At 28.3% G+C, this 24899-nt stretch overlaps 2 protein-coding genes across 3 annotated transcripts in view; one reads left to right on the top strand and one right to left on the bottom strand.

Annotated features, from left to right (window-relative positions):
* Window positions 1-16714, top strand: part of LOC123294279 (1-phosphatidylinositol 4,5-bisphosphate phosphodiesterase) — a 66149-nt gene extending 49435 nt beyond the window's left edge. Inside the window, exons 2-19 of one of the 2 annotated variants that reach the window (XM_044875405.1) lie at window positions 842-1147; window positions 4214-4273; window positions 6852-6995; window positions 8603-8682; window positions 9617-9853; window positions 9924-10090; window positions 10802-11012; window positions 11280-11373; window positions 12138-12302; window positions 12365-12541; window positions 12850-13015; window positions 13336-13700; window positions 13773-13937; window positions 14518-14722; window positions 14787-15111; window positions 15521-15724; window positions 15802-16048; window positions 16614-16714. In XM_044875405.1, coding sequence (XP_044731340.1) covers window positions 977-1147; window positions 4214-4273; window positions 6852-6995; window positions 8603-8682; window positions 9617-9853; window positions 9924-10090; window positions 10802-11012; window positions 11280-11373; window positions 12138-12302; window positions 12365-12541; window positions 12850-13015; window positions 13336-13700; window positions 13773-13937; window positions 14518-14722; window positions 14787-15111; window positions 15521-15724; window positions 15802-16048; window positions 16614-16682 — 3252 coding nt within the window. In that variant the 5' untranslated portion in view covers window positions 842-976 and the 3' untranslated portion in view covers window positions 16683-16714. Of the gene's footprint in view, window positions 1-841; window positions 1148-4213; window positions 4274-6851; window positions 6996-7178; window positions 7259-8602; window positions 8683-9616; window positions 9854-9923; window positions 10091-10801; window positions 11013-11279; window positions 11374-12137; window positions 12303-12364; window positions 12542-12849; window positions 13016-13335; window positions 13701-13772; window positions 13938-14517; window positions 14723-14786; window positions 15112-15520; window positions 15725-15801; window positions 16049-16613 lie in introns of both variants that reach the window. The other variant, XM_044875406.1, reaches the window with a different exon arrangement.
* Window positions 16715-20577: 3863 nt separating this feature from the next.
* LOC123293699 (39S ribosomal protein L33, mitochondrial) lies at window positions 20578-21106 on the bottom strand. The gene is made up of 3 exons (XM_044874590.1): window positions 20960-21106; window positions 20789-20892; window positions 20578-20716 (listed from the first exon to the last, which is right to left on the bottom strand). Exons 1-3 carry the CDS (start codon window positions 20998-21000, stop codon window positions 20667-20669), a joined length of 195 nt encoding a protein of 64 aa, XP_044730525.1. The 5' UTR covers window positions 21001-21106; the 3' UTR covers window positions 20578-20666.
* Between the last annotated feature and the right edge of the window lie 3793 nt (window positions 21107-24899).

Consider the following 24899-nt stretch of genomic DNA (forward strand, 5'->3'; position numbering starts at 1 on the left):
AGCTACCGCATAGAGATCGTTTTCTACACTTCACGCGGTAAAATCTTAGTTACGTGCCTCAATGGGACCGAAAATATTATCCGGGCTTGCTTTCCTAAACATCTGAAAATCGATGATATTATAACGAAAGCTCGAATTTGTTATTTAAAAAATACCACATTTACTTTTGTAATTTTTGTGAGCAAACAAACTGACATTTCACAGGTTTATTAATTTACAAATACACTGTACATAATCTTGGTCAGGGCGTCATATATTTTGTAAACATCTCCTTTGTAGGAATGCACTATATCGATAATGAGCGAATTCATAATACAATTTGCATTTGGCCGATTTTCAGATGCTATGCCGTGCCCATCACCTTTTTTGAGGGCTGGATCCGCACTTGTGCGCAAGTCATTTAACGACTACATTATCGGGAAAATTTTAATCTTGTGAAAGCCATTTTCCTAAGCTATTCTTTATATGTGAGAAAAAAATCAATTTCTAATCAATTTGAAGACATATTTAGCGAAACTAACTGATATATCTATTCATAAAATGCGAGATGGGTCCAACCCTGCACTTAAAGTTTAGCCCCTAAAGCATAGCATTTAAATTTTAAATTTGAGACTAGCTTGCGATTAATGGCACGACTTTGACAATAGCCTTCCAAGTTTATGTTGATAAAATGAGTGAACTACCAATGTATTACACTCGGCCTAAGCTTAACAAAATGATTTACGTAAACTATTCGTTTTTGAATGATTTTATACATATTTTATGATTATAATAATAATATGTTACATGTAAAATATTAATTTATAAATGGCTAATATTGTTTATATCTTTTTTATTGCAGGCAGGAAAAATAAAACGGAGGTGGTTTATACGATCAGGCGCAACAAATAATTCACGGCCGCAGGTCCGTGAATAAATCATCACCTGCGTCTACATTTTTTTTTAATATAAATATTTACACATTTTTATTTAAAACATGACCAAGAAATTTGAATTTGATTGGCGTATACCCGTGCCACAACCGTTATTGGATGGTTGTGTATTCGATCGATGGACCGAAGAAAAAGATAACACTGAATTGGAACCTGGATGTATGTTTAAGGTGGATGAATATGGATTTTTTATTTATTGGAAAAGTGAAGGCAGGGTAAGAAATTTTTTTAAATTTTATTATCTTTATTAAAAAAAACATCGCAAATACGTAGATAAATCGAATTAAAAAGTTTCCAATTGTATAAAATATTGGATTTATAAAATTTATTTTATAGCAAAAACGAATACTAAAAAATGTGGCTCAAAGCAATACCGTTCAAGAAACGGAAAAATGATCCAAGATCCGTTCTCAAGATACATCACTTTAACCTATTATTCTTGAAGCTAAAACATTAAGTAAATTAAGTTTGACTGGACATTATTTAATTGACACGTGGTATCTTTTAATCATTTACAAATGTTTCATTTAAAATTAGAGTAAGGAAATAATATACGCGTCATCACCTTTGCTTGCAAATGCTACGTCAAAAATTTCACACTATTTCTTTGCAAAAATCCTCTTTTGATTAGGTCACATAATTCGAATACCCATATTTTAAAATTTAATTTCAAAAACGTTAACGTTTTACTATAGTTTTAAATACCAATCAATACTTTCTAAATTTATTTCCTAAATAAAATTTAAGTCCTGAATTAGTATGAAAAAATTATACGTAGCCCAGCCCACTTAAATGTACAATGAAGTTAACATCTTTAGTCTTTTTATTCAATGAAAAATCGGCTAAGTATTTAAAGTATGGTTTACGTTTTTTTACTCGTGGTGCTGGCATCTTGGTGTTAAAATCTAATATAATTACTAGTTAAAATTAATAATATTTAATCACTAGGGGGCGCCGCGGCGCGCCGATGAGGTTAAATGAGCGCTCTCAACATTTAATCCACCTCTGAGTGAATGGCAATCTTTCGTTTCATTTTTGACAACAAAAAAATAATGTTCAATAACTCACTTGCATATTTATTCAACTTAAGGTCTCTTAGTGTTTACAAAATTACTTATTAACTTAGTGTTTACATTATTACATTAATTGGTGTCACGTAAAGTTTATTAAGAGATAGTTTTAATTTTTAAATGACGTTGATGAAAATGTTACCTTATAATGAAGGTATAACGTACATGAGCTACTAAAATTTATTTACATGAATTAGTTAGTTGAATATATGTATGTTGTTATACAATATGGTGCTTATTACATAAACAGTCCAAGGTCTGTACAAGGAAGAAGAAATTCTGGAATAATTAATATCGTTCTTGTAAACATGAATCATCAACATATGCACACGTATATGTGGGGCTGTGTGTACTTGCGTACTTGTGTAGGTATATCAAACCATAATAATAACGAAAGTTATTACATATTTGATTGCACAGAGTGGTCCATCAGAATGTCCATCGTATTATTTTTACCGAGCCGGGACTCCTACAATAGGACTCTTTAAGCGTATATTATTTTTTATGAACTTTAAACCACCTTTCCCCATTACCATAAATTATTAAGACTTCTGATCTACCCTCAAGAGGTTTTACAATCCATAGAGAAAATATGACAAAAATTCATTTGTTATAATAATCGTGCGATCAATAAAATACGCATTTATTTACTTGCGCAGAGAATATTTGGCCTTTAAATTTTTTTGCATATTCACGTTTTAAAATTTGCCCTTAAAAAATACTAATTTCAAAAATGTTGCCTACTCCACATGGTACCCTTCACTCCCTTCCCATCAATTAGCCATTCCCTCAAACAATAACTTAATCTACATCTATCAGACAATAAGGGATCCTTCGATCTGTATTGGGCCTTCGGTTTTAGAGCTTGTTTCGTTCGCACTAAAGTCAAAGCCAACATTGAAAACAAATTCCACTAATTAAAATTCTTCACGCCGATTGCTTTCACCTAGCAAAAATCCCTTTACTTAACTCCAGCTATGGCTTCACTCCTTGGATAATAATGCACTTTAGCCTCATCTTTCGTCTTCGTTCAGGCTTAAGCAATGTAAAGCATGGTTTTATTATTATTAAATTCTGGGCCGCCATTGTAGCGACTTAATCCGTTTTTAAGTTACACCGTTAACTTTTCTTCAAAGTTAAATTTTAGGTTAAACCATAAGCTTTTTTGTCATAAAATTCTGTTTAACAGTTTTGTGAATATATTTTTGTGACCGATTAATGTAATTTAATTTAAAAAAAATTCCATGTATAAATTGGAAGTTTCAAACTAATCGCTTTTCTATAGTGAAAATAATTTTTCTCAATGAACCACCCTGTATGGATGTTGTATATTATTATATTCACTTTACTGTATGATTATTTCACAATAATGTAATCAATAACGTTAACTTGACATACATATCGTAAACATTATGTAGTTTATCCTAGTTTTAAAATAAATAGGCTACCTAAATTTAATATAATTTTAAACATTATCATGCTGAAACCAATTTTGTTATCTAGAATTTTCTCAGAAGCTTCACTATTTTCCCAATTTGTAAAAATATACTTTGTCGTAAAGTCAATTTGCCTAACGCTATGTAACATCCTGTAAGATTTCATCTTCAAAGTAAGTAATATTCTCAATGACATAAAATTTGCACATCAAAGCTATATAATGTATGGTATAATTTATTGGTAGAGAACTTACTTGTCTTTATTATTATTAACTGTGTTACTGATACTCGCGTCTTCACTGAGAGGCTCATAGTATTTTCCAACTCTCATTTTCATTATGACTCTTACAGCAGTAACCAGAACACTGTAGAAACAATTTTTCTTATGTTTCTCTAGACTTAAAGAACTTTGTTCAAAAGTATAAAAACATAATAAACCTATGGTGGAGATAAGACTGTCATGTTTGAAAATTGATATAAGGATCTGATTTTTTGGAAACATGGCCATTTTCAGTGATTTAAAAGTATTTTGACAATTGAAAATATGTAAGTGCTAATTGCGAATCTCACAACAAAATATTGGCATATTGCGAACGGCCAAGTAAAATTAAAGACCTGAAAATTTTCGATAAACTATCCAAGCATTCAGTAGCCCCCAATGGCCATGTCCAACACGTATTATTTTATTCGAATGTATTCGAAAAAATAATTTTTCGTGTATCATTGTTGAATTTTAGAATATCATCAATATACAAATGTTCTTCTCTTTTTACAGGAAGGAGATGTCATTGAACTGTGTCAAGTTAGTGATATTCGAGCTGGCGGTGTTCCAAAGGTTAGTGATATATATTGTTATGATAGTGATTTGTGTGCTTTTGGGATTTGAAAGTATTTTTACTCTGATCAAGTATCTTTCTTGAATGAACATTTCAATTACATTACGATGCCTTAATTTATTTTACTGAGTGTAACAAAAAAACCGGAACACACAAATAAGTTTTAGAAAGAAGTACATTATACGAAATATGTATAAATACAAATACACCCAAATTTGATATCAAATAAAAGTATACGATGTATACATTAACAAACTATGAAAGTTACATGAAAGTCAGTTCAGCCGTTTAAAAGTTGTGAACTCTTTTATCGGTGGTTTATCAAATTTCATAAAATTTACTAGATACTTCTCATCTATTTCTATGCAACCATAATGTCTCACAGCAAAGCGTGGTAAGCTACAGCTAAAGCTTTTGCCTTGAAATTGGGGCTCCACGCCAAAATAATAAAATCGAAGAAATTGTGAACAAAAGGGGAATAAGTGACGGCATATGAAGTGAAGGTTATAACACAATAATCTTGGTACTTAAAATTGAAGTTGTCCAGTGAAGCGGGTAGTTCACAGCTAGTGAATTATATTGCTGAAATTTTTTATTTATATTTTCTTAACGCGCACATCCGTTTTTAACGCTGACAATTTTTCTTATTTTTTCCTTCAATTTACAAGTACCGTGACACCTTCAGGTACGTTTTCCGTATTACGTTTAACGCATTTTCTGCAGTCGAAAGTTGAGTAGTACAGAAGTGGAATAAGGAATTTTAATTATGTGGGGAAATACCATTTTTTCAACACAGCCTATTATTTTTTTGAAAAAGGCGAAAATGAATATTTTTTCTAGAGTAAAATTTTGATAATATGTCCGTAAATCTTTCATCGCATTGTTTACAAAACTAACGGAAACAAATTAACTAAAGATGGTTAATAAATATATACCCAGATTATAGAAATGTAGACAGTTAATATAAATTACATAACGATGCAAATATGTATGTACATTCATTGGAATAATATTTTCAATTTTTTAGTTGTAAATAGACATAAACGACTTCCTTATTTGCATATAATAAATACCATCGGATTACATATGGAAATTTCATTTTTGAACCATATATATTTACAATTATGTGGGATGAGATCCAAGGTTTTTTGCCATTGGAACATGTACAGGGTCGAATTTAATCATCTGAACCGTTAAATAATTTAGGACACTCTCCTCCTGTTTTTAACTTTAAATTACGAAAAAAGAACGTGTTTTTTCCAAAATTAACTTTTTCGCTTTTTGGTTATGTACACATATATTATTTTTTGAAAACATACATAGAATAATTAAAAGTTAACACTTTTTATGGGCTCTATAAATACCATCTAGTAATCTGAGATGGTTTCAAGAAACCAGTTAAAGATCCTACTCAGCTGGTTTCGAGATCAAACCCAAAAACTTCTTATGCCAATGATAAGCAACACAAAGATCAGAATAAAATGTAATTGGGCAGGGAATTTGATAGGAACATCCAATCCATATGACAATACGAAAATTAACCGAAAATTTCCAACTTCTTGCGAATATTAATTTGGAAAAAGTTTCCGAGTTTATTTCTGACACATACTAAACACCTCTCTGGTTTCGAATCCTTTTTCACTTTTTAACACACTTGTGTTAGCTTGATATGTACATATGTAACGGAATCTCTGCACATGGTGCAGTCCGACACCAAATTAGCAACGAGTAATAAACACAATAAAAGTAATTATGACTAGCTAATTAATACTGATGATCACTACTTGGTAGTGAAAATACGTGTTTATATAATACAAAAAATTTATCCAGGAAATTAGGGCAAAAATAGAAATTTAATCAGAAAAGATGACCATGAATTGTTTGACATTTACTATTTTAAATTTTTACAGAAATCTTTAATTTATGGTTCAAAGTGGTAATCATAGTTGGAGCAGTAAAATGTCAAAGTTAATTTTTTTCAAATGTATGAGCTATATTGTACAGTTTCATTCAAATACGTTCGGTAATTTTTGCGTGAAAGAGTAACAAACAAACAAACATCCTTACTTTCACATTTATAATATATAGGGATAGGGATAATATTGAATAAAAATTTGAATATAAACAACAACAGAAAAATAAATGATAAAAACAAAATAAGAATTTCACCTTCATGTCTTTATCAAAGGATATGGCAATAGAATTGGTATTTCCTTCCGACACCCACACTCAGGAATATAGACTGATTGTTATGTAACAAATCGATGTGTTTTTTTAAAATAACCTTTAAATTTTTATTTTATGAATTCATTGTACGATCTTCGACAATTTTTATGGCATAAGAATATTGTATTATTTACACAATTTATTTTCAAATGTTGCCCATAAACATCAAGATTGTAGTAGGCTTGTTCATGGATAGCTTATCTTTTAAGGTTTTTCGATACCGAACCAAATGAAAATTATCCTAAAAAGTTTGAAATTTAAAATTAAAATTTGTATGAAATTTAAATTTTTAAATCTCTGCTCTACTACCGTTCCAACTGATATAATAATAATATTTGTTTTGTATTTCAGGATATAAAATGGTACAATAATCTTCAAAATAAACATGGTGCAGGACAAGTTTTAGAAGACAAATCGTTAACTATTTGCAGTGGTACAGATTATATTAATATCAATTACCAGCATGTCATTTGTCCAGATGCTGCAACTGCAAAGGTACTTTTTAAATTTTATAATCAGGTTTGGTCTAAAAGTCGTTACTCATTGAAAACATTAAGATAACTTTATTTGTGATTCGAAATTACTATATTTATTGAAACATACAATAAGATACATTTTCTCTCCTTCCGAAATTATATTCGGGAAATTCCGATATAATTAAAAGATTGTTTTTTAAAGGTATGGTTGGATGGTCTTCGAAAAATAACGCATAATGTAAAAGCCAATAACGTATGCCCTATGACTTGTTTAAAAAAGCAGTAAGTCTACAGAAACAATAATACAATTATCAGGCATGTGTAAAATGTGGATTGTTTAGGATTCGTAGAGAGGAACTAATACAATCTTTGGTTTGGAGATATTAAACAAAAAATTTATCAAATCTATACTCTCTTCGGTTACACTTTCTACGAATCTTAAAATGCATGGGCAAAATTTATGTAACTGCTTTTGGTTTTTTTAATTTTATTAAACCGAAATGCTTTAATTTACTATTAATAGAATACAAAGGGAATTCATACTGAGTCTGTTCGTAGTACTCCAAAACAAATACTACATTCATTTACGCATTTCTAAAACTCCTTCGTTTACCGGGAATTAAAAAGGACTTACAAATTTTGTAATATCATCAATATTTATTTTTTGGCTCTTCATTGCAGGTCCTAATTGCTGCAACACACTTATGTCATCATTTTTTCTTGATTGAAACTCTTTCATACCCACGTTTTCAATGACACAAAACGCATATTACGGAGATAAAAGAAACGTAAAAAAAATCCGTCGGGGGCAGGGGGAGGGGTAATTTAATAATTTCGGCGATTGACCAATCCATGTATCGCGTTTTTTTTTTAAACTCGATCACAAATCCTTCTCGATGTAACTTTATTCACCAAAATCTTTAAGAATTTAACTCAAGATCTCCCATTAACAATCTTTCTAAATTTTGTGAAGCTAAACTCAAAATTGTCTCTGGCAAGTGTTGTAGTCCGTGAACGCTTAATGAATCCAAATTTCTGTGTTTCATTTTATAACAAAGTTTGATAACAAAGACAAATGAGGTTCTAACCGTCGTTCGAGTGTGGAATTAAAGGAAATCGAGTTTTTCGATTTTCGTATTGCGCAGAAATATGTGGCAGCAAAGTTGAATACGTCGAAGGGAGTTAAAAACAGTAGGTATAAAAAAATGTTGAAATACGGAAAACGAACGAATCGATTTCTATAAATTCGATACTGGAGCTACGATTAAACCCTTTTTTTTTATTACCAGACATATTCTTGTCATCATTCTAAATTGTAGCCAAAGAGAATCATCGAAATTTTGGTTGATTATGGTCTTACGGTCTATTATAGTGACTCCAAATATAAACTATTTGATTAGGGCCATATTTTCTATTTCATTTCTTTTTAGCTTAATTCTACTATCATTGATTAATTTCTTCCATTAATTAATTTTTAAATCTATAACATGCCAATCTAATTACTGAAATGAAATTTACCAAGGTGGTGGAATTGATTCCATGGTTTTTTAATAATTTTTTTTCTTTATTTTTGCATGCTTTCTTTTTTGTTTAATAAAAATCTAATTACATGAATCGCGCCAAAAGATTTGGCAACAGGGTTTACGTGAAGTAACACACAATAATAAAATTAATAACGTTTGTCCTCGAACTAATTTAATGAAACAGTAAGTAATTAAATATTGAATAAGTGTAAACCTGTCTAACCATTTTTATTTAAAATCGTTACTAACTTTAATTAATAAAACTTTATTTTGCTTTCAATGTTAACTAGAAAATTATGTTATATTTGTTATGCTTATAATAGTTTAGATATGTTATATGCTTATAATAGTTTAGATATTATTAGCAAGTGCAGGAAGTTTTGTAAACCACAAGAGAATTTTTCTATAATCTATCGATTCTGTTTCGTCTTGTGGTTTTGAGGTTTTCAATTTATGCATCACAGTAATTAAGTGTATAAAATACAAAATAAAAATGTAGCATAAAATTGATAGCAACAACATAAATTTTGGTTCGCTGGCAAATATCCGGATACAGTTATCAAATAACAAAAAATGAATACAATTAATTAATTAAAGGCTGTAACCATACACTTTGCCAAACTAGGCCAACTATATTTGAGCGGTAATTTTATCGCAGCGACAAAATTTTTTGTTATTCAAATCAATTAAGTTTTTTTACTTGAAACTCGAAATCAGAAACATTACAATTATAAAAATAAATGTAAGTTTCTATCGAACTAACTAATAACATTCATGCTTGTGGTAAAGAGCTTTGATAAAAGTTTTTTTTTATGGGTACAGGGTTTGCAGTAATATAAACAAAATCCAGTGGATATTAAAATGTAAAAAGTTTTCTTATAAATATTATCAAAGATAATAAATTAATTTAATTAACATAGTTAAAAAACTATTGAAGGTGCCCTTTATCCAAAGAATGCACGCTTTACAATTGAAAATTTCAAACGTCTCACAATTTTCAAACGTTTCACACTTGTTTATAATATGAGCCATGAAAATCATAGATATTATTTTGTAAATAGCTAAAGTGTTTTTATTATTATATATTATAGTATTAACTAAATTTTATTAATACTAGTTGGATGAGACTTGGCTTTCTTGTCGATCCACGTGGAAAAGTACCTGTAAAAGTGATAGCCCGAACATTTGCATCTGGTAAAACAGAAAAACTTGTCTATCAAGGATTATCGGAATTGGGACTACCCTGTGGTAAAAATGATGCTATTGAAAAAGAAGATTTTACTTTTGAAAAATTTTACGCACTTTATCATAAAATTTGTCCACGTAATGACATCGAAGAATTATTCCGACAAATGTAAGTAATCATCGTTGATATGTTTGAAAAAAAATTGCATTACCTAATTTTTTCATTCTAAATGTTTTAGTACGCAAGGGAAAGCAGAGTCAATTAGTTTAGATCAATTTATAAACTTTTTAAATGAAAAACAAAGAGATCCTCGTCTTAATGAAATTTTATATCCACTTTACGATGAAAAACGTGCCCTTGAAATCATCACAACTTATGAACAAAATGAAGAAGCCTTAAAAGAAAGTAAGTATTCAATTTTAAATATTTTTATCTATTAAGGTTAGGCTAGGTTAAATTTTGATAAAATTTTTTACTTCTTTTGAACTTTTCACATTTACTGTATTACTTATCAGCTTCCCGATGTGGAGAGTGTCGGTCTCTCGAGCCCATGCTCGGCTCTGGCTGCTGTGTATATGCTGCGTATATACGCAACATATTGCATGGCAAAATGTGATCATAGCAGCATATAATATATCGCCTCTTTTCTTTATTCCATTCTATTCATATTACCTATTTTTTGAGGTTCACCCTGACTGGAGCCATTATATTTGTAATTATGCAGATTAGGTTCTTTTTATGATTCAGTAGCTAGAGAGGGAGATCAGAAATTTTGATAAAAAAAATATATAAATTATTTTGGCATAACCACTTATTTAGTCAACCAAATGTATGGTAAGTTCCCGTCCAGAGGGAGAAATTTAACTAACTTTCTCGCCTCGGTATGCCTATGCTGCTGTTTTGACATTTTTTTAACATTATCGATATATCGTAACATCTAATATCAATAGTTTAAAAAAAATATGTTTCAATATTTTAAAAAATCGATACATCTTCTACCTCTATCCTACTCTTACAAATACCTACTGTCTCGACTTATTCAAAAACTAAGACATAATCCAACACATTGTGATTTTTTTAACGAAAATTTTTTTAATACGATGTTTTCTTTGTTAGAAAAACTAACAAAAGATGGATTAATTCGATACTTGATGTCGGATGAGAATGCACCTGTATTTTTGGATCGATTAGACTTTTATATGGACATGGATCAACCATTATGTGCTTACTATATAAATTCATCTCATAATACATACCTCAGTGGGCGACAATTTGGTGGTAAATCATCTGTGGAAATGTATCGTCAAGTTTTATTGGCTGGTTGCAGGTAAACTAAACTTTTGAAAATAAATGGCAGTTTCGATTTTTGTTTCAACGTAGAAAAATGGCAAGACATATTGGCAGAATTGAATCATGCATTTGTAAAAAAGAAACTTTTTAATTCTTTCGATACTTGCAAACTTCTATGCAATTATTTTCTTCGTATTTTTTGTCAATGACTGTCTTTTAATATATAAACTAGAGTCAGAATTAAACTCTCAGTTTTCTTCATTACGAAATTTTACTTTTATCACAATTAAATTCTTTTTTAAAGGTGTGTTGAATTAGATTGTTGGGATGGTAAGACCGAAGAGGAAGAACCTATTATTACTCATGGAAAAGCTATGTGTACTGATATTTTATTTAAGGTATATATTATTGTATCATTAGTTATTTAATATTTGTTGAGCCTAGTAAACAAACAACAATAAAAAAGTTGTAGACTAATTAAATCGGAGAAAGCTGAAAATGATATTAATATCCGGAGAAACCTGAAAATGATCTTAGTATGTAAAAAGAGCTCTTTGAAGTTTGCACCAATTTTTTGCTTGTACAAGGCAAGGGGTGTTCAAAAAGCCTAAAAATTTTCGAACTTTTTCCAGTTTTTTACTTGTGTCTTTACAACAGTGCACTTTTGAGATAATTTTACTTTTTGAAAAATTAAAGTAAATCAATTTCTGCGTCAAATGAGAACTGTATATTTTGAATTACAACAAATATGTGAAAAAAATAACAATTTTATCATTAAAAAAAAAATGAACTTTTCTTTTAAATGTAAAATATATTAGAGACGTTTGGTATTTAAAATAAGATTACAGTATGTCTTCATTGACCACCCTAAAACCCTCCCTTAAAACAATTATAGCTAACTGTGAATTACATAATATTCTATGCTGTAAGTAAAAATTTAAATTATGCCAAGTCTTCTATATAATGCGACCAATATCTATCGGACCTTTTTCTGCAGTCAGCTTATATTGGATACTTATCGACTAAACCTTGCAGAAACTTCAAAAAACGCTTTTACATGAAAATGAAAATATTTACCTTTTTTTTTAATTTGTAGTTTTCTCCGATTTAAATATCCTGCAAGCCGTATGTAACGGTCTATTTAATATAAATTAATTTCCAGGATGTAATTTATGCATTGCGTGATACTGCTTTTGTAACATCCGATTATCCTGTGATTTTATCTTTTGAGAATCATTGTTGTAAAAAACAACAATATAAACTAGCTAAATACTGTGATGATATTTTGGGAGATTTTCTATTAAAAGAACCACTGCCAGATTATCCAGTAAGTTTATTCACAAGTTTATTTAATTTACAATTTTTTAAAATCACATTTATAAATTTTAGTTAGAACCAGGCGCAGTTTTACCACCTCCCAGTTTACTAAAAAGGAAAATTTTAATAAAAAATAAACGACTTAAACCTGAAGTAGAAAAACAAGAACTAGAAATGTTTTGGAAAGGAGAATTTGTTATTCAAGATGAAGAAAAGGAAGATGCATCTGCTCCAGTTACAGATAAAAAGGTAACCACTATAGCAATATTTTAGAAGAAAGTGTTTGCGAGGAAATTTTAATAGTAAGTAGGGTAAAATCAATATTCACGGAGATAATGGGTTGCATCTCTAGAATTCAAGATAACAGTATCTTATTTTGCAATTCAAGCGTGAAACTTAAGTTAAGCGTTCTCGGTCCATAGCCTACCGTTACAATTTCTCCAGGCTTCGATTTAAAGTCAACTTCTGTGTATCATATTATTATACGAAAGGGTGAAATTTCAATTAGTATATCATTGTTTCATACATAAGAACAAATTTATTATTTTTGTTTGCAGCCAGAGGAAATTGTTGCTCCAGTAATTGAAAGTACTGCCTCTACTGAAGGCGATGCCCCACCACCAGTCCAATACACGGGATCAACAACAAATGTCCATCCTTGGTTATCTTCCATGGTTAATTATGCCCAACCTGTTAAATTTCAAGGGTTTGATATTGCAGAACGTAAGCATTGTTTTCTATTTTTATATTATTTTGTTTGTTATTTGAAAAAAATCCAAAAATTACTTGTTGAAATAGTTTTAAGTTCAGAAAGTTTAGGAAGCAACTGAATAGTTTTGTTTCTCTTTTCCCAATACTATATTCAAAGAAATAACGAAAACCAAGCTCTTTTAATTTCAAAAGTTAACATTTTAATATTTTGGAAATACAGCCACAATGTAGACCTCGAAACATAACATTTGTTTTGATAATTTTCATTTATACGGCATTATAGGTAAGGCGTTAAAAAATATGTGAATAACTTGTATTTTATGTATTAATAGAAAAAAATATTCACCACAATATGTCTTCGTTTGCTGAAACTGCTGGTTTAAATTATCTAAAAACTCAAGCCATTGATTTTGTGAATTACAATAAAAGACAGATGAGTCGAATTTATCCAAGAGGAACAAGAGCTGATTCATCAAATTATATGCCACAAGTTTTCTGGAATGCAGGATGTCAAATGGTTTCTTTAAATTTTCAAACTTCCGATTTACCCATGCAATTAAATCAGGGTAAATTTGAATACAATGGCAATTGTGGTTATTTATTGAAACCTGATTTCATGAGACGAGCTGATCGAACTTTCGATCCTTTTGCGGAATCGCCTGTGGATGGTGTGATTGCTGCGCAATGTTCTGTGCAAGTAAGTGAGATTTTTATAATTGCTTATCCTATGAATTAAAAATTTTCTGATTAATATAAATTTTGATCTCAGGTAATTGCCGGTCAATTTTTATCTGATAAGAAAGTCGGAACATATGTTGAAGTAGACATGTATGGTTTGCCGACTGATACAATTCGAAAAGAATTTAGAACACGTATGGTACCTGCAAATGGATTAAATCCTGTATATAATGAAGAACCATTCCTGTTTCGAAAAGTAAGAATAAAATGAGTTTGTATTTAATCGTATCACGAAATTTGTTTATCGAAATGGTGAACAGTTTCTTGTTTATATCGAAATATAAAATAGAGTATTTAAATTTTACTAACCAATAGATGCAATAAATAAATTAATAAATATATAAACCCGGCCATGCGGGGATCAGTTATAATTCAATAAATTAATATTATACTAAATTATTCAACACAATTTAATTACTGTACATATAAATAAGAGTAATATCAATGAAACACAGCGTCATCTATTGGATACTTACAGAGAGGAAAATTGTATAAGTCTCACCGCCATTCATTGAAAATTTATAGAACGGAAAAGTAAATTCACCCTTTCTCTATAAAAAACAAAAAATTCGCAATGAAAAAAATTGACGTTCATTAGTCGAGAATAAAACTATCCTATCTTATAAATTAGACCAAAAAATTCACATCTACAAAAATTAATGGAAATCGGTTGAGTCATTTTGAAACATAGTCTAAACGAAAATCGTGACATGAGCTTCAATAACAGCAACATAAATAAATAAGCTATTATTTTTTTACACGAAATAAAATTTTAGGTTGTATTACCTGATTTAGCAGTGTTACGATTTGGAGTTTATGATGAAAACGGTAAATTATTGGGACAACGTATTTTACCTTTAGATGGCTTGCAAGCTGGTTATCGACATATTTCTCTCAGAACTGAGGCAAATTTCCCAATGTCTTTACCAATGTTGTTTTGTAACATTGAACTTAAAATTTATGTTCCTGATGGCTTTGAAGGTAAAAATCATATAGATAGAGATGGCTAATCAATAAAATTAATATTTTAATATTTATTAATTAGATTTCATGGCGGCGTTATCTGATCCAAGAGGATTTATGGGAGCTCAACAAAAACAGACTGATCAAATGAACCAAATGGGCATTGAGGTCACAGACTCTAAAGGTGGCGACGATAAAAAAGAAAAGAAAGCAGAAGAGAAAAAAGAAGAACCTTTAGTATTCGAACCAATTACAATTGAATCAATACGACAAGAAAAAGGATTTCAAAAGACAGCGAGGAAACAACAAAAAGAATTGGATGCATTACGAAAAAAACAAGCAAAAGAAAAACTTGGCATTCAAAAAAGTCAATGTAGTGCGATCGAAAAGTTAATCAAGGGGAAAAAGTAAGTTTTCTCACTTTATATTCACGGGCAAGGAAATTGAGTTATTTTTTCAAAGTTTTTGCGATAGATAAGGAGATAAATTTACAAAAAATGTATTTTTCATTACGCTGTTCACAATTACATAGCCCTAATAAAGAAAAAATTTCGATTCATAAATAGGAAAATACCGATTCAACCACGAGAAATTAAAATTTCCTATTCATTGAGTTCCTGTTCGTGAGTGGGACTTTTTTATTAGGGAGATTTAATTATAAATTAATCACACCTTTCAACACAAATTCACACCTTTTTTGTATTTAAGAAATGTCCTTTCATTTCTTTTTTGTTAATCTCAAAATGGTACTCTATACGTTTATTTTTTCAAGAATCAATCTTCAAATTTGATTAATACAGTTATCAATATTTCTAGTAAAAATGATCTGACAAATGATCCAGCAATTCGTAAATTAGTAACTGAGCAGACATTGCAGTGGAGTGAAATGGCTGAACGTCATCGAAAACAAGAGTGGGAAATGATGAAACAACAATTACTTGACCAACAAGATATATTAAAGAAATTAATGGAAACCCAACAAGCTTCACAAATAAAACAATTAGAAGCTAAGCATGATAGGTAAAATTTAAAATCTCTTCAACTAATTGAGGGCATTAAACTTTCAAATCATTTTATTCTATTCGTTGTTTTTGCAGAGAATTAAAAGAAATGAACACACGACAGGCTAAAGTATCTGTTGAGACATCACGCGAAGTAAACAATGACAAAACATTAAAAACAAAAGCAGAAAAAGAAAGAAGATTGCGTGAAAAACAACAAAATAATACAAAACGATTTGTTGATGAAATGAAAAATGCTAAAATGAAGCAAGGGCGCGAAAAAGAAAAATTGAAAGTTACTCACACAGGCCAAATGGATAATTTAGTGAATGATGTTCAAAAGGTAACTATTGTAATTAACATTTTTTAGAATGAATCCAGCATTTTGTTTGTTTTGGATAACAAATATGGATTTTTTTCTATACGAATATATGTTTTGTAACTTATGATAGTATAGAGAACAATTCAAAAATTTTATTTACTTCAAACATACTCAAGCTAATGCAGAGTATATAATTAACTCCTTTGTATAATTTTATTTTAGTGATTTTGGAGACATCTCTTTTTATTTATTTAACTGTAATTAAACTTAAATGCACCCTATTATCAAGTGATAATAAGCCCGGCTTTCTTGACCGTAAATTACATAACATGATTACTTCCTTAATCTTTTTAATAAATTTTGCTTGTAGGATCGAAGTTTATGTTTTTATGTAAGAATTTGAACTTATTTGAAATACCTTTCCCTAAAACAGATTAAATAGAAACAACTTGGATGTCTTGATTGTCTACGTCTTTAATTAACTTTTATCGGAGAGACTGCCTAATATTTTTACTCTTCCGTCCGAACTCCATGTTCCATACATACTTATATACTTTTTAATAATTAACATTTTTATTTGTTTCAGTTAATAGATATGTATAAAAATGAAGAATTGGAGTACGATATGAGTTCCAAGAGTGAATTCTTTGTTTAAATTTACATTTTTATAACACGAACAACTAAATTGCGTATCATAATATCGTTAAAAGAGGTATCGAGGATCAAGTCTCAGTAAAAAAAAACTATTTTATGCTTTATTTAAAAATTGATGATTATTTTAAATTTTAGTAAAGCTAGAGAATTTATATAATATATTTATAAAAAAAAATTATATAAAATAAAAAGATCTCGTTTAATAAATACAATTTTTCCATTTAGAATTTTTAGTAAATAAAATTAGGTTTATTTTTATGTAAGCTATGTAATTTGAGGTTCTAGTCATTATTCATAATGTTATTATAATTTATAAAATATATATTATTAATTAATATTTGTTCTTTTATTTTTTTAAATTGTTGATGGATATTTTAAATTTCACTTCATTAGCAATATGAATAAACTTAAACATTGAGAAATTGAAAATTTTTTATGTTAACACGATAATGGATACAAGATCTACTCCATCCAAAAACTTATTTATTAAAGATAAGAAAAATTTGGACGAGAGATAATTTAATTCAGAGTACCTATATATTCAGATACCTAGAAACATGTGAAATTCGAAAAATAAAGGTCTAGTTATTTGCAAATATTTCTTAGAATTTTTAATTGTTCAGGATGTATCTATAAAATTCCTACAAAACATGATTCCAAAAAATGTTTATTTTTTGATTATTTCCGGATGCATCTATATTAGATTAATAAATAATGAATGAAGGTTCCTAGATAAAGATTCTTAAAAAATTGAAGTTTATTTCGGAATTTTAATTTTTGTGTGTGAGTAGGAAAATAATACTTTTACTGCAAATAAATAACTCGTGGAAATATATTGTTTTATTCTTGAAATTGACTTTTATCCTTTAATAAAAAAACACAAAAGAACTGTAAATTTAGTTTAATGCTATAAATGTTTTTAAATGTTTAAACTAAACTTTTTCTCATAATTATTCCATATAAATAAGTTCCAATTTGATAAGTAATAATGTAACACTAATAATTTTTAAAGTTATTTTGTCTTATAACAGTTATACTTTACTTCACTCAAATAAGATGAAACGTTCGTTAGTAATTGAAGGTTTTTGTCTCAAATAAGCCGTGACCTATCTTGTTCACCGCATATTAGTAGACCAACACCAAGACTGTGGCTTGTTTGAAAAATAAAATTCTGTGTATGCATGAAATAAACGAGAAATCTATATTTTCGGGTTAAGTTAAACGAAAGGCAGAACTATTGATAAAAATCATTTAGTCTGATAAGTAAAAATGTTAATAGAATTTCAAATTTGATTATTCTTTTTTGATTGATTGGATCGAGTTAATGAATTTTAGTTCCGATTTATAACTTTTACTGTAAAATATATATTATATAATATTGTTGTCAGTAGCGTAATTACAGTCTTTCAGTTGCCTGACATTTTTTGAGATTCAAAATAATAATTATAATTTTGCACGTCCTGTATGATGGAATTTAAATACGTTATTCGTATCTTGGGGAGTTCGAAATTGTTATCGAATATTACATATGGGAGAGGTGCTGTATTGCTAAGTTTGTGAATAACCGAAACGTATTTTTCGAAATATTAGGGTAAATAATCGAAATTTTAATAGCCGTTGTGGTGCAAGTGAAACGCTTTCATTGTTTCATAACCACAACCATCTTGAATTTTCAAAGTTCAAAAAAGTATAGTTTTTTGAAGAAATAATCAATCAGAGGCGAAAATTAACTTTTAATAAAAGGTTTAGCCCGATTTGTTAATTTTGTGATTAAGTACATCTTAACCAGGGAATTTTTTTGGCGACAGACCATATGTTTTTTGAATCTTATCACACTGTAGTTACGCCATTGTGAATAATTGTAAATCCTTTTGATTGTGTGTTTTATAGTCAATTTTCAAACTTAAGAACAAACCTTTATACCGTCTTAAATAGTTTATAAGCAAAATTTAATGCAAAATTTTATAAATATAAAATATATACAGTTATTTTCTATTAAAATTAAATTTTTATCATCGATTAAATTGAGAATGGCAACAATCAACATATTTTTAACAATAAACACATATTGAAAACAACACTATGATTTTTAACCTTTTTTAAATCTTTTAATACATTTTTACCAAAATTAAACTTCTTGTTACTGAAATTATAAAACTTTATTTTTCCGAATTGTATATCCTTTTTGTTAATATTAATACGATTTCGAAATTTTTTTGGCATCTTTTTTAATTTCATATTTTTGCGTTTAATGTGCCAAATAGTTTAAGTTAATAAAACAGGGTAGCAATTCGTTTAATATGTAAATCATTTATGTGTTAATTGTTTTTATTACTTCTATTATTGTTTTTGTAAATTTAAAGTATAAATAAAGTGATTCCTCTGTATTTTTAATTTTATTTGCGTTTCACACAAATATTGAACATTCTGTTTAGTAAATTGAGTCAAGTCCAAGCGACTAGCGGAAGATTCAATTAACAAATAATAATATATATAAAACGATTAATTACTAAAAATTTGCATATGAACTTCCAAGCGTGAAAGCGTAACAAACAAACAAATGGGTTGTATATAATGTTTGATGAAGTGCTTTTTGATATATAATATTGGTTTTTCCGTTATATCAATATTCATTTTTTTAAATTTTGTACCTAACATTTTAAGAGACTTAGATCTTCGGGCATGGAGCTCCCAATATAGTATACACATTAGTTAAGAATGTATAAGCGCGTAGCTACGCTCCTTTGTGCTAGAAACCTTCGTGGATGTCCCCAGAAGACCCTTGCAAGTCAAAAAAATTAAAATATATTTCATCGCAAATACATAATTTCTAAATTTTATCGCTCTGTTTTAGACGATAAAAACCGTCTTACGTTGATAAACTTCGCCGCTAAATATTTGTCGCATCGGCTTAAAATAATATTAGAAGTCTAGCAGCAATCCATTAAGCTGTACCTCTGTGAAAACTGTGCGTTTTTGTAACACAGAAATACCTTAACTGAATATTTTCAGAAATTTAGCCACAACTGAACTCCAGAGAGAAATCTTAGCCATCACATAATGAAAAAATATAATTAATTTGAATACTTCAATCGAATGTTGGTTGAATGACAAAAACTTTCAAATCAAGTTGTGTATAAAAAATAAACATTATATGTTCTTAAAGATTTTCTGTAATTCTCAAATGAAACATGAGGTTTTATCGTAAATCTCAAAACTACCCTTTTTAGGACAATTATATCTCACCTCTTTGAAGAAAAATTTTCTCAGAGGTCCTTAGAAACATAAAATAATAAGGAAAACTCGAAAATTATTTTTTGAATGATTATGGTAAAATATAAATACCGGGCTAAGTTTTAGATCAGACTATATAACCTAGCTGTTTCATTTTTCAACTTCTTAAATATTTAATTTATAGGAATAAAATTTCAAAATGTAATTCTGACATTTTTCGATTTTCTGATAAAATTTTAGGAATTAGGGTTTTTGTAAAAACCATAATAGCATATTTTTCGATAACTATTTTTTGTGGTATATATTGTTATTTTGATTATGACCTTATATCTGGCCGCTGTTTTTGTGATATATTATCGGATATTTCGACCATTTACTTACTTCCGATTACTATTTTACGTTAACTTAAACTCGACTATCATAAATTTTCTGTTAATAATACTCTAATCTTCCAGTACTCTAGTGAAGTTTTAACAATGCGGGACAGATTTAGTTTATCAAGCAATATTATTTGATTATGCTGCACCTGGTTAATATTATTCTGTGTAAACTTTATTCTATTTAAGTATCTACTCTTCGTCAGTAATGTAATATCAGTATTTGTATCCAGATATTTTTTCGTGGTACGTATGTGGAACTGAGAAATACAATAAAAAACAAAAAACTGATAAATATTTATTAAACTTTTTAACAAAACTACATTAACTGAAGTCATTCATAAAAACAATAGTAAATATACTTCGCCATAACTTCACATGCTTCGTATTCTTCGACGTTCTTTATAAACACTTTCCCGCTGGACTATCAAAAGAACAAAATGTCAAAAATTACAAATAAATTAAATTATATTTGTATTAAATTTGTAAAACTTACTGTAAGGATCAAATTTAATAAGCTCAAGTTTATCCGCTAATCGTTCTCGAATGGCATTAAACTGATGACCACTAACTACACTCTCCATTAAAACCATAATATTTCTGAAAATAAAGACTTAGTAAATTAAATATATACAGATTTCATTAAAAATATTTTTACAGTACTTACTTACTCTTCGCCTTTTTTAGCAAAACGTTTGTTATGAACATCTTTATACTTTATTTAATTTTATCAAAGAGGTTTGTTATTACTTCTATGAATTTTACTCACATTGATATAACCTAATTGTTGCCAATAATTTTCAAAACTGTCATTAAAGAGATTGATAAAAAGTACAATAGATGGCCACGCCGCTCTATAAGCATCATAGATAAAGATAATGTAATTTGGCCCCCCACAAAATTTTTTTTTTCGGGTTTATTAATTATAAATCTTTTTTAATCCATTGTCCGTCGTTTGTTCTTTATTGTTTGATCATTAAAATTATTTTTTCGATCGTTGTTTATTTACTATTTACCAAACAATTATTTACCATTAAGTTAGCCCCCCTACTATTGATATCTACTTTTTACTTTCTTAATAAATGTATTTTAAGGAATTATTGATTGTTAGTTTATTATAAGCAATTGTTGGATTATGAATATTTGACATTAATTAATTTTTTTTTCCATTAATTCAATTGCAGACGCTTTCCCTCTTTAATTGAGCGCGGGTTTATTGATATCATTATGTAGATTTATATTAGAAAATTTATATTTTTGCTTTGATTAGTGTACTTAATACTCTTCTGGGATAATGACAAGTTACGCAAAGAGTCTTCACACGTCTAAAATTATTAAAATATCAATTTTTAATAAATTAAAAATATATTAAAATTTCAGATTTTATAACAGATCAAAAACATTTGAACATTACTTATTTAAAAAAAAATAAATGATAAATATTGTTCTATTAAATCAAATAGAACGGAATTTTGTTTTAAAAATAAATATCAGAGAAAGAAAACCAAAAATAACTTGTAACTTCATAATAATTCATAATTAACCTGTTGTGCCTTACCTGATTAGTTCATAGAATATTAATTATACATAGAGTTCTGAAATGTACAATATGATTTTTCATGAAAACTTAAAACATTTTTTTTTTGTTATAAATAAATAAAAATCGTTATATATTTGAAATTTTGTTTTATTTTTAAAATTTCTATCCTATTTTTTTTTTTTAGAACATAATTATCAATTAATTAATTATTTAGTAAAGGTAAATGATTGTAAATAAGCCGAGTAGGTGAGTGGTTCTAGGCACTTGACAATGAAACCAAGGTACGCTAGTTCGTGTCCTGGCGGAGTTAACTTTTTTACTTTTATATTAAATGAATTTTTCCTGATGTTAAAAATTTTCCACTCTTTTTATAGTTTAAATTATAAATATAACCCACCCTCTTGTTATATTAATAACGTTTGTTATGCATAGTAATAATAATAATAATAATGATAAAAGATAAAGGTAGGTATAATATTGAATAAGAATAATTATACCAGAAATATTGATAAAAACGATATTTTATTTATTTTATATATTTGTACATATTTCACCTAAAATAAATATGAATGAATAATAATGATTATTTTATACAGTATAAAATCAATATTCGGGATAACAACTTTTTCATTTTATCTAAATTAATAAAAATTAATATGAATAAATAAAAATCTTTATACATATATTTTAAATTTTGTTTGATTTTTTTCTATCCCATTTTTCCTTTCAGAACAAAATTATTAATTAATTATTTAGTAAAGGAATGTATCAAGTTAATTACATGATTATATATAAGCCGGGTAGCTGTGTGGGTATAGCACTTTCCTATGAAACTAAGGTATGATGGTTCGTACCCTGTGGGTATAACATTTTTACTTTTAGATTAAATGAATTTTGTCTGATGTTAAAAATTTTCCTCTCTTTTTATAGTTTAAATTATATATATAACCCGTTCTCTTGTTATAAATAAGGTCAGTTATACATAATATGTCATAAATCACTATTCTGTCAGGAGCTGGGAATTTAAATTATCATAAATCATACTCTTTAAAATCATGCTCTCCTGCTACAAAATAATAAAAAATTTGTACAAATGGCTTGCTTGGTTATGCTAAAAGTTTAAACTTTTTAATAGGAGAACATGTCATATAGTTATCTCACTCATATTCTCCTATTACAAAACATTAAATTTTTTAATTCTAAAATAAAAATAGAAGCTCGTTGCGACTAAAATTTGAAATTTTGTGATAGGAGAACATGATTTATATTTTATCCCATTTTTTTATAACATATTCGCCTATTACAAAATATTTAATAAATACTTATTTTGTTTGCTTTTTAGCTTGTACCTACATTTTTTTGTTAAATGAAATTTTATAAGATTTTGTAATAGGAGAACATGTTATTTCACGAAAAAAAAAATTAGTTAGTTCCACTTCCTACTTATGTCATAAATCACTTTTCTTTCGGGGAGTGGGAATTAAAATAACATAAAATATACCTCGCTCTCTTACTTATTTGTCGCTTTTGGTTCTCATAACTATTATGTAAAAAAATTACAGTATCTCGGCATAATAGTTTATTTAATTAAAAATTCTAATATGCAATCAGATAATAAAGCAAAAAGTGATTCTATTAAAAAAAGTTGATTATCCAATAACTTTGAATATCAACGCCAAGGTTAAATTATAAGGTTACCACCAGACTCCTCGTTAAAACTTACTTCAGAATGAATTTGGATTCCAACTGTTAAGTTATTTTTTGGATAGAATTTTGCTTTTAAATTCTATAGTATAACTATTCGATTTGCAAACAAAAGTTTATATTAAAATTTTGTTTTTCTTGAATCGACAATAAAATATTAGCGTTACTTATCCGGTCAAATTAAACCAAAAACAGGAGTGAAGGTATACAAATTCGCATCCAGCTCAAAGTTGGTAGGATTGCTCAAAACACCATCATAAATGAAATCTAAAAATTCCTCATCGGTTCGATATTTGGAAAAATTAGTTCAGACAAAAATTGTAGATAAAAAAATTAAGTAAACATAAAAAATGTGTCAATACTATTTTTCCTAAGAGCCACCGTTTCTGAGATATAACGATTAAAAAAGTTGGAAGAGTTGTAATCGTTAGATTTCATTTAAGATGATTTTTTAAACAATCCTACCAACTTTGAGGTAGGTGCGAAATTTTATACTTTCGGTTGTTTAGTTTGACCGGATAATTCCATTTTAAATTTTTTTCAAGTTCACCTTCGTAGGGCCTACTATAATCATATCAATGTTATTGATTAAAATATTTACATAAATATGCCCACTATGTAGATTTTTTTAACTCTTGATAGGTACTTTTATTTAAAACTCTCAAAAAAATACTTCTCTGGAAAGTTCTTGAGCTGTCCCGTTAATACATACTTGTATGTGATAAATGATATAATATAATGCGGCAGGAATTACATTCTATTTTTTAATTCTTTAGAAAATTATTAGATTTATAAAAGTAAAAAGCATTTATAAATCTTTTATTTAGGTACTTATTTCTAATAAATAAATTACAAAAAAAAAAAAAAAAAAACATCATAATCAATTATATCTGCCCATTTTCAAATCCTTTTGCCATTGCATATCCGAAAAAACAAAAGTGGAATTGGGATTTGCTTTACTTTTCTATAAGTATCGGCAGTTTGTAACTTAACATAATATAAGGGACGGTTTTTTGTAAATAGTAAATGTCTAAATAAATATTATATACCACAATCTAAGGGGATCCAGGTAGATTTAAAGAAGACTAAAAGATGAAAATAAAAAAGCTAAACTTAAATGATAAAGAATTTATAGGGCTTTTCATTTACAAAATGATTCTTTTTTGTTTCGGACTGTTTTCAATCAAGTAAAGACATATCTTATATCTTCTATCCTTGTCAAAAAGCGCTGCTTGAAAAAGATAAAATATATTTAACTTTCTTCGGTTGAATAGTTTTTTTACAACTGTCCGAAACAAAAGCAAATCGATGAAAAGGTTTATTGGAATGATCCTTGGATTTTCGGAAATTTAGTTTTGGCAGC

This window comes from Chrysoperla carnea, chromosome 2 (genome assembly GCF_905475395.1).
Source record: "Chrysoperla carnea chromosome 2, inChrCarn1.1, whole genome shotgun sequence".
Classification (NCBI taxonomy): Eukaryota; Metazoa; Arthropoda; class Insecta; order Neuroptera; family Chrysopidae; genus Chrysoperla; species Chrysoperla carnea.

Bases quoted from the DNA above. Each gene is read 5' to 3' on its own strand.
- LOC123293699 (XM_044874590.1), bottom strand. From the start codon at position 21,000: ATGTTCATAACAAACGTTTTGCTAAAAAAGGCGAAGAGTAA. The intron at 20,893-20,959 runs GTAAGTACTGTA...CTTTATTTTCAG, and splicing joins CTAAAAAAGGCGAAGAGTAA to AAATATTATGGTTTTAATGG. The intron at 20,717-20,788 runs GTAAGTTTTACA...TTCTTTTGATAG, and splicing joins TATTAAATTTGATCCTTACA to TCCAGCGGGAAAGTGTTTAT.